The sequence below is a fragment of the Eublepharis macularius genome, chromosome 16 (genome assembly GCF_028583425.1).
Source record: "Eublepharis macularius isolate TG4126 chromosome 16, MPM_Emac_v1.0, whole genome shotgun sequence".
Taxonomy (NCBI): Eukaryota; Metazoa; Chordata; class Lepidosauria; order Squamata; family Eublepharidae; genus Eublepharis; species Eublepharis macularius.
This window is the reverse complement of record NC_072805.1, coordinates 46217394-46228050: the sequence shown is the minus strand read 5'-3', so window position 1 is coordinate 46228050 and position 10657 is coordinate 46217394. Positions and strand designations below refer to the sequence as shown.

The 10657-nt window shown below is 44.9% G+C and overlaps 1 protein-coding gene across 1 annotated transcript in view; it reads left to right on the top strand.

Moving 5' to 3' along the window:
* Positions 1-872: 872 nt before the first annotated feature.
* Positions 873-10657, top strand: part of ZCCHC14 (zinc finger CCHC-type containing 14) — a 39157-nt gene continuing 29372 nt past the window's right edge. Inside the window, exons 1-2 of the mRNA XM_055000175.1 lie at positions 873-2101; positions 7890-8013. Coding sequence (XP_054856150.1) covers positions 1538-2101; positions 7890-8013 — 688 coding nt within the window. The 5' untranslated portion in view covers positions 873-1537. The remainder of the gene's footprint in view (positions 2102-7889; positions 8014-10657) is intronic.

Here is a 10657-nt window from a genome sequence, read left to right as displayed (position 1 = left end):
TGTGTAGGCCATCACCCGTTCTTTCGGCGCCTAGCCATCTTGGCAGCCTTGGTTGCTAGGCAACCTCCACTTCCCCCTCCCATCGCCCAGCAACCACTACCTTCCCTCTAGTCCCAGGCCGCTCTCCCGCCTCTCCCCGTCGCTAGGCAACCAGCGCTCTCTCACTCCCCCCGCCCCTCCCCGCGCATCCCTTTCTGCCGTGTCCAAACACAGAAAACGCTGCGTTGTAGTGGCCCCGCCCGGCTAGCGCTTGGCCCAATCACGGCCGGGCCTTCGGGGCGGGACTTGAGGAGCTTGATTGACGACCACCGCTCTCGACCGTTAGCTGGGTGTCGAGGAGGGAAGAGAGGAATGAGAGTGGGGAGGGCGGAGAAGCGGCGGCCAATCGCGACGCGGCAGAGCGGGGGTGGGCGGGGCTTCGCGAGCGAGCGAGTCCCGGCCTCCTCCCCCTCCTCTCCAGCCGGCCGGATCCCTCCGCCCTCCGAGCCTCACCACCCTCGCGCGCATAACGGAACCGGCGCGTGCGCCTCCGCCTCCCGCCGACCGCGGAGGGGGGATTATTTGTCGCGCGGGCGGCCGTTGGCACCGGGGCGGGCGGGGCCGGGGCGGGCGGAGGCGGCGGGAAACGAAGCGAGCGAGAGGGGCGGAGGCGGGCTGTGCCCTCGGCCCGGCCGCGGAGAGGGATGGCAGGACCCGCGATGAGGAGGGGGGAGGGCGCCGCCCCGTGAGGCGGAGCGGGCCGGAGGGGTCCCCTCAGCCGCCCAACGCGCGCCCCGGCCTCGATCCCGAGGGGGCTTCACACGAGCTCGGGCGCCACGCGTGAGGCCCACCCGGGCCCGGGCAGCTCGCTTGGGGCCCTCCCCCCGCAGGCATTGCCTTCTCCCCTCCCCCATCCCTTAGGGCCCCCTTTGATCCCCCCCCCGCTGTCTGGGACCCTCCAGGGCCTTCAGAGGGCGCCTCCTTCCCCCAAAATAGAATTGCTTCCCCCCAATAAAATTGGCTTCCTTCCTCTAATAAAATTAGCCCCCATCTCCTCTCAGAAGCTCTTCTCCCCCCCCAAACTGTCAGGTGTGCCCCAACATCACCCCCAATTCCTAACCCTCTGTCCCCCTCCACATTCCCTCTCTTTCCATTCCCTTTTGGGGGGGCTGATGTTGGAGGGGGCCCTGCATTGACCCCCCCAATTGCATGGGGGTGTTTGCGCTGCCTCTTCAAGACCTTGGGCAGCTGGGGGGCTCTGGGGTCCAGTCTTTGTCTTTCTGAGCTGGTCCAGCTTTTGGATCGCCCTTGTCCGGTCTTTGTCCCTATTAGCTGGTTCGGTCTTTGGGTCTCCCTGGTCTTGTCTGTATCCCTCTGAACTGGTTTGGCCTTTGGCTCTGCCTGGGTTCTGCACCCAGATCCAGTCTTCACCCCTCGCAGCTGAGTCTCCTTAAGGCCTGATCCTCTTCCATATTTCTTCTGCACGACCCTGTTTGCAGTTGCCCTCCGACCCTGGAAGCAGGGGGCCCTGCTGCCTTTGGAAGCCACAGCCAGCAGTATGGTAGAGAAGCGGTGCCCACGGCTGCAGAGAGAAAGTGTGTACCGCTGGTTCTCCGAGCTGCCCTCTCCTCAACGGGTGGAGTTCCTCTGCGGCCTGCTAGACCTCTGCATCCCCCTCGAGTTGCGCTTCCTGGGCGCCTGCCTAGAAGACCTGGCTCGCAAGGACTACCACTCGCTGCGAGATTCGGAAATCAAGGCAAACAACCCTGCCGACCTGGGCAGCCTCACTAACCTGACGGATGAGGTGGTGCGCAGCAAGCTGTTAGTCTCACTGGCTCTCTTGGGGTCATCCCACCGGGAGGCGGCGGGGGTCCTCTTCCGGACTCTCACCCACATTGACTCTGTTATCCACAACTACGGACTGCAGCTCAATGAGGGACGGACGGGGGATGAATTTTTGCTGCTCTTCACCATGGCCTCCAATCATCCTGCCTTTAGCTTCCACCAAAAACAGGTGTTGAGACAGGAACTCACCAAGATTCACAACATCATTGCTAGTACCAGCAAAACCCACAGCACTTCTGTGACTAACCCCATGGGAACATGTCCTGGTTGCCACAAGGTGGGTACATCCTTACGACTGTGTCCCTGCATCTTTTTTCCAGGGCTTGTTGAGAGGACAAGGGTGATATTCTTGATGAATATTATAGCTGAGGAAAGGTTGGCCCTTTACAATGTATCTAGGAAAGAGAGCCTTGCAGTTGTGGCTGATAAGTGATTTTGCCTTTGAGCCTGTCCTTCTCTTGTCATCCAGCTGCTTCTCCACTTTCCATGGTCCCCCTCCCCTTCACACTCTCATATATACTTCTTGAAGCTCCCTCCTTTTGTGGAGTAATAGAAAGGAGACTTGACAACTGGGGATTGTGTGTAAAAGAGAAGGTAGCATCCTTTCAGAATTTGGGTTGGGGGGCTTTCTCTGATCAACAGCTGTCCTAGTGTTCAAAGTTCTGGTGTGAACATTCCAAGTGTACAACATGTATAAGAACATGAGGTATGCCAAAGATAGCTTTGAAGAATGTATGGGCTTCCTTTGGCTCAACAGGTGCAGCTTTCCCATCTCTGTAGTACTAAGAAGGAAGAAATGGCAACATCTAATCTCCCTGCTTTTTCCTCATAGGGCTGAGGATTCAGTACCTTTTGACCAGAAGCTGGTCAGCAGTGGCTGCGCTGTGGAATGGGTAACCAATTGCTGCTGGCACTCATGGGATAAGTGTTGGCTGAGAGAATGATTGCCTGCTTGGGTTAGATTCTTGAAGAGGAGAGAGGAAAGATTTTGTTTTGAACCTGGAGTGACTAATCAGTCTTTCTAAAGGGATTAAGAAGGAAATACCATTAAGGAGCAAAGTGGGTTGGGAAGTTGTGTTGGTTGTGACCTGAAGAGAAGCTTCTTAACCAAACAGACAAGTAATTGTGCTTGAAGATGTGCAATAATGAAGTGAAATCTGTGCGCTTGGTTTCTGCTAAAGTGGAGTGACAGGTTGGAGTTATTACCTGCAGATGTCCTTAGAACTGTGATCCCTTAGCTGAAAACTTTGAAGGAGCATGTTGTCTGTCCAGTGTACACTTTAGCATTTACTTACATTGTTGTTACTTGTACCACAATGAATCGGATCAGTGAGTAGGGAGGATGAGACGTTTAAGGTGTTTTTGATTTGCAAGTAAGATGCAGATAAAAAATGAGGAAGGATATAATTGCAGATGGAATGTGTGTACATTAAATCTCCAGCTTCTCAAGTCTCAAATGGCCTGAAAACAAGGTTAATTCTTCCTTTGTCATTCTGATTTGCTAATGTAAACCTAGGATCTTAATGTAAGGGCTGTGGAAATTACATCAGAAGTCCTTGAATAGGTTACTAAATGGCATAACTTTCCCAGATCTCTGCTTTTGGGCTTGCACTGTGCAAATGTGATTCCATTTCAGGGGTTCGGCACAGTCTGACTTATTGTGAGACTGACAGACAGTATTTGAATGTAAACTTCCACCTGATTGTGCTTGTTTACTTTGTTGAGTACTCATTTCCCCAGCCTGTGCCAAAGAGAAGAAGAAAAGAAAACTTGTGGTGGGTGGTATACAAACATAGAACTGAAGAAATGGTATTGATGGATCCCAATAGCTCAAGTGCTCAGTCTGCTCTTATTTCATGTGTTTTAAAGAAACACATAAGGATTTTCTGTCATCATGGTGAATATAATCATTGTGCTTTTTAAAAAGAATGGCGCTTCGCTTGTTGGAATGAACTGACTTCTTGAGACCAGATATTTTGAGGCTAGGAAATTGGCTTGAATCTGTAGCTAGAGAATCTGTTTGCATTTCTCAAACACCCTTTAAATACCACAGCAATATCCTGAAGGCCCATTCACGCTCTTCTGCACAGTGTTTTGTATTCACGGGTGTTTGAATGCTACCTCACTGTGAAAATCTTTCCTTCAGAAGAGGAAAAAAATAGTTGCCTAACTTTGCTTGAGACACTGCCAAATAGGAGGTGAAGTGCATTTCATGCCATACCCAGGGCTTGTAGGAACAGCCAGGAAGTGTGCTGAGTTGAACAGACTCTGCAAGGAGAATCCTTGTGTTGGGGACTGCTTGAACAAAGAGCTTCCTTTTGGCTTTACAACATAGGACAGAAGATCTAATGTCTTCAGATGGTGTTTACCACATGATGGTATTAAAAATGTGGTTGTGTGCCACAGTGATGGGTACGATAGGAATTTGCAATAAAGATTATATCATGTGGAGCAGATAGTTTACAGTTCCTCTGGACTCACTTATGCTGTTTAAAGAAGGTAGTTTGAATTGCATCTTAGAACTACAAGAGTCTGGGAAAAGAAAGCAGTGGAAGCCGTCCTGTTTGCATTACCTTAACTGTGGCCTTCATGGCTGGATGCCCCTTCCTGTCAACAACTGCCGTCCTTTCAGGACTCTTCTAAGTTCCTTTCCACTTCCCTTCTCTAGATCAGCCCACTTCTGTTTAGATAACTGATAAACATTTTTAATACAAAAAATCTTTGCTACGAAGCTCAGCATGTTTGGGACAACCTTTGCATATTAGCAGTTGAAATAAAAATAAAATATGGAAGTCTAATACTCCAGAGCAGTTAAAAGTAGATAGGATCAATAAGGAATATTAGATAACAGTACAACAGAATTTGGGGGAGATCTGGAGAAGAAATGTAGCGTATTACAGAAGCACATTTCAGTCTTATTTATATGCTTTACTTAGATGCTGCGAATCATTGACTGTTGAAAAACTCCTGTCAGCAACAATACCTAACACTGTATTGTGATAGTATAACAAGCTCTAACTATGTCAAATACGAAAGTGCTTCTTACTTGAACACTGTTATTTTGAAATGGAGACATATAAACAGCTTGCGAGGGCCTATTACAGACTTCACTTTTTGGAGTTCCCTGGCAATAGTTAGGAGATGCGCATGCAGCAGGCGCGCAGGCGCGCTCCCTCTCTTCTGCATGGTTTCTTTCCATTATTTGCTTTAAGTGTGGTAAAATGTCTATATTGGTGCAAACTGCAGATCTCTCAGTTTGTAGTCGGAAGTGTGCAAATCCTTGCAGACCCTGGGTGTCAAGAAGAAATTCTGGTTAACGTTAATCACAGCACCAAAAGATAGCATAAGGCTACACCATGGCTAATACATACTAATAAAAGGGAGGGTGAAAGGAGGGAAACATATTTTGCTTTCTTAACTGTGGTTAAGAGATTGAAAATAATAAGCCTATACTGAGCCGTATATGATGCTATAGTTGTCTAAAAAGATACGCTGTGATTAATCAATCTCGTTACAATTGCCTGTGCTCTTTGATTAACTAGTCTGGGTGATGACAACTATTTTAAGTTGGCAATGAGCTTTGACTAATTTTTCATTTAAATTTGCTTTTTAAAATCTTCTTGTCACTTTTTGAGGGGTGGCCCTGTTGGCCTGTTGCTGTAAAGCAAACGGCAGTATTATAAACCTGTTGAAGTGGTCTTTAGTCCACAAAAGTTTATGCCACCATAAAAAAGTGTGTGTTTGTGTGTGTGTGTAAATTACTGTCAAGTTATGGTCTTTAAGGTGCTACAGCACCACTGTTTTTTGTATTGTTGAAGGCTTTCACGGCCGGAGAACGATGGTTGTTGTGGGTTTTCCGGGCTGTATTGCTCAGTTGTTTTGCTTTTGTTTTAAAGCGAAGTCAATTTTAGCCTGTTATTCTTGTCTAAAATATCTTTTTAATATTGGAGAAAAAAATCCTGATGTTGACCAGACTATTCATTGTGCTGGTTGCCAGTGGTTCCTACCTAGCACGGTTGTTTTGTGAGTCCTTTCCACGCTAGGATCCAGAAGCATTGCAATTGCATGGAACTGGGATTATAACTGTGGTTCACACAGTACTACCTACAGTGGGATAGCTCATTACAATTCCACAGTGCCTGGGCCCATTAAAAAGGAAAAAGAGGACAGAGCAGCCTTTCTGTATGCCCCTAAACAGGTTTACTCAGAGGTGAGTCCCATTTAGTTCAGTGGGATATAGTATCTAGGAAATATGTTCAGAATTGCATCTTAAACTTAAGTCTTCCTACCAGTATTTAATTAATAATTTCCTTCACTTGTTTCCTTCTGGAAAGCAACTGGCATTGAGCTCTTCTGATTACTACTTTGCTCCAAATTGAAGTCTCACAGTATCTTTTAAAATATATTTTTTTCATTAGCATGGTAGTATAAAAATGGAAACAAAAAAGGCTTTTCTCACACAGCGCTCTATTGACCCGTGCATGCTTCCAACCCTTCCCAGTGCCACTGCTGAGCTCTAGAGTATCCAGCCTCTCTCGACACTAACTAGTGCTCAGCTGCTGAGTTATTGCCGCCCTCCGACCTGGGCTGAGGGGAGCAAGGGTGTGGCGCTGTAGGCACCAACAGCAGCTCCCCTCTTGAGGCCAGTATAGTATGAAAGAGGCCGGGAATGGGTCGCAGTGGTGGAAGGGCAGCCAAGACTGGCAAAGCATCTCCTGCCCTGTTGTGAATGGCTTGGCGCCCCGTTCCTCCCGCTGAAGTGGTGGCGTGCCTGCCTGTGCTGGACAGGCTGGTGCTGCATCTATTTGTTTAGTGTATTTTTTACTTGAGATTTCTTCCAAAGAGCCCAGCGACACAGACATTGTTCTCTTCCCTCCTCCTTTTTATCCTCACAAGAACCCTACGAGGTAGGTTACTCAGTGTGAGTGGCCTCGGGCCATCCAGTGAATTCCATGGCAGAATGGCCATCCAAAGTCGAGAGAAAGCATCACAGCCAGGTTTGAAAAAAAAGGTAAACACGATGTGTGAAAAAGGAGGGGGGTGGCCAGTGGAGGCTGGCGTTGCCAACGGGACTGCATTACCGAGCACTGCTCTGGTTCTTGCGTGGCTCAGGAATGGTAGGTGTCACCGGGCAAAACAGGTCTTGCTGCTGCATGGAAGGGGGCAGAGGTTCTCAACAGGTGAAGGATTTGAGCAGCCATGAGAGACAGCAAGTCCATGGGCTTTGTTGGCAAGGGTCAAATTTCACTGTCACCACTGGAAGCCAGGGATCCTAGCATGAGCTGGCTGCCTTGCCTCTGCACTGGGTGGGGTGGGGTGCAGAAGATCTTTTGTGGCTAAAAGTAGTAAAAATGAGCCTTTGGGGAATATGGAATTGTTTTGAAAGGTAATGTGTATCACAGTGTGTGTTCTGACGATCACGTTCTGTAACTTTAAAAAGGGAAGGGCCTTTCAAGACACAGTCCTGGTTATAAACTTTTCTTCCATTGCTTTTAGTTCTTCTGAGGAATCTCAAACATATGTTATATCAGAGGATATGGCACTCAGTGGAAAAAGTTACTAAACAGTTGTAGCAAGCCCCAACCAAAACACAAGTTGTTTAAAGTACTGCTTTTGGAACTGATCAGGGTCTTTGTTTATATTGTGTGTGTGTGTGTGTGTGTGCGCGCGCGCTCGCATGCATGTGCATGGTTTTTTTTATAGAGTGAGTTGGACAGCATATTAGTTAAACTGATGGTGGTTATGAAAGGAGAGCAAGATTTAATATTTTCCAAGTAGAGTTACATTGAGGAAGTGAAGGACCCTCTGCAGCTGGGAGAACTGTAAAGCCAGGCCTAATTTGAGTGCGAACCAGGTTGTATGTATTTTTAGATTTTCAAAGGGCAATTTTCTCTGATCTTTAACACCATCACTTTCTATGCTTCACAAAGGCAGTTATGATTTTTTTAAAAAAAAACTGCTTTCAAGTAAAGAAATAACTTATTAATGTCGTAGACTTTGAGAAGATTATATTTCTGAGAACTGAAGCTGACCATTTTGTTTCTTGTGTTTTTCTTCTTCCCTAGGTCACTCCACGATCTGAGACCCCCATAAACAGTGTTGGTAACAGTTTAGAAAATGCACTACATACATCAGCACATTCCATTGAGGAGTCACTACCGAAGAGGCCTTCAGGGAAACACTCTAAAGGTGCATCCACAGGTTTTGCAAAATATTGTTGGAGGAGCAGTTTTTAGACAAATTATATTTCTGTCCACTTTAAAATGTTTAACATTCTATGTGGCAACTGTGATGGGGTTGATTACTAAACAAAGAAGTAATACCTACTGTCTGTAGGACAATTTGTGCGCATAAATTTTGTTGGTCAGCAAAGTTGTTTTGCTTGGGTTTAACATTTCCACACACAACCCTCAAATAGCAGCTAGACACCCCAGTTTTCTGAAAAGAATTCCAGTCTAAAATTCTGCTTTGTTTTAAGTGTGAAACCAAGTCCTTTTGCTGTTCTTCTGTGACTCTTTGTACTTGTAACACAGCCTATGAAATTTCAGTTGTTATAAGCAGACATAACGGTCCTATTGGAACGTCAGTTTCTTCACTTATAAATCTTGTCAGAAATTTAAAAGCAAAGAGTGGATTCTGTGTGTCTGCTCAACTAGTGGAGGCACTTTACTGCAGTGGAAGGAATCTTCCCTTGACATGGGAGATTAAAATACAGATCTGTGGGGTCCGTTCCCAAAATGTATAACTGAGCAAAGCTATCTGATATAATTCTAAAGGAGTGGATGTTGTTAGTTTATTGTAGAGAGTCCCTTGACTCTAATGTAAATTTTGTACTTAGCCTCATATATAAATGAAGTAAGAACCTGCTATGTGCATTCGATAAAGTAGGCTCTAAATTATCTATGAAAATTAACGATCTTATTCCAACGTAAGTCACTAAGGCATCGCCTGATGCCCGTTCATGTTTTGAGTAGTTAGTTCAGTTCTGGTAAAAACCGGAAATGGATACTTCTATAAGTATTCTTTTTGGTTGGTTCATCAAGATAGCAATAGAGAGAGAAAATATATTTTCCCCTTCACTGTTTTACTTTATTTCATATTGTTACAGGTTCTATATGAAGAAGTCAGTTAACACTAACTTTAGCTGCTCCAGTTCTAAAGCCATGAACTGACTTAAAGTAGCCCTAGCGCTAGCAGCTTTTGAGTAACCAGTGGAAGGCATGTTAACATGCAAGGGTTAATTTTCCGCAATCTGTCATGCATTCTTTTTTTATTTCATTCAGAAGCCCCAAAGTGGAACTAACTAGTCAGTAGTTGGGGCAAGCAAAGCTTGAGACTGGGCTATGATACTCGTTATTTTATTTCTTGGCCACGTACAGATCTGGCGTCATTATTTCTGGTTCGCACAAATAGAACTATAGCCAGGTCATTGTCCCTGCTCTAGTTGTTGCAGCTCAAAGAGAGCCTTGCTGCGCAACTGCTAAATGTGTCCCAAGCAAGTAGAGCAGAACCCTGCTGCGTTGACCTTCAGTGTCTGGATGAACTTCTCCTTCAACACCTTTGATGCTTTTCAGTTACTTGTCCACCCGGCTCCTTTTGGCTGAAACTGGGAAGTGTCCCAGTCCTTCGTGTCTGATGTACATCTTGAAGATGGCAGTCTTCATGCTTGTAGTGCATTTTTCCTTCAGGTTATTCACTTCCCACATCAGGGCAACATTTGTAGAGATAAGGTGCTTTTCTATTTGCCATTTTATAACATAACGTTTGGCAAAAAAAAAAACCCTTTAACTTGTTCTGGCTCTTGGAAAGGCTTTTTGTTTTTGTGTTTAAAGTGGCACTGGCAAATTACAAAAGCCTTTCCATAACATCTTAGAATGTTTTTTTTATTTCCCCTTTCTAAATAATAATGGTTATATTATTGATAACCCTCTTTAAAAACAAAGTGTGTGGTACAGAAATTACATTAAAAAAATAACCTTGCCAGCAGACTTATAGTCTAAGAAAGATCAGACCTTTACAAAAGTAAAGAGAATAATAAAGAAGGAACTAAATGAAGAATCTAATTAAAAACAACTTGTATTTCATATTTAACACAGTTCTTGGTTTGTAATAGAAAATCTTACAGCTTCATTGCAGGCCTAGCTCTCCTTGTTAATGTTGTTGCTTGTGTAATGTGTGTAGGCATTAAACTTCGTGAATTTGCTTTTGAAGCATGAGAGTTAATTTTCACTCTGTTAAATGATTCCAAGACATTTAGTTGGTGCTGAAGTTCATCTTCTGTCATGTGATGTGCATAGTAAACTGAGTGAATTTCCATAAGAGTTGAAATTGATCATTTCGTGCCCATGGGAATACATGCACAGGAAAAATTCAACTAGAATCTCTCTGACAGTGATGAAATAAATTATGGAATATCAGAACTTTAAATGGTCTAAAGCTTGTCTTGATTATAAAAACAGTAAATAAAAAATAACTTGTTCAAAGTTTGGTAGATGTAATTCCCATCATTGAGAAAGGTAAGATTTAATGTCCATGAAGATACGAATTCCAAGTAGCAGAGCACTGTGAATGTAGCCTGTCTTAGCACTGTGCCAGATGTGGTCTTGACCACAGCATATTTTCCAAAAAGCATAGTGTGGGATAAAGTACATTAAACCAGATGTCAAAATGCAATCAGCATTCAGTAAGCTCTTACAATAGAGTGGCAAACTGTAGAAAGTACAAACTTCTAATACTATCCTTATTCTGTACAAACTATCAGGACTATCCTTATTTTTGCTTCAGAGGACTTCCTCACAAATGACCTTTTAAAACGTATCTCTATGAGCATATT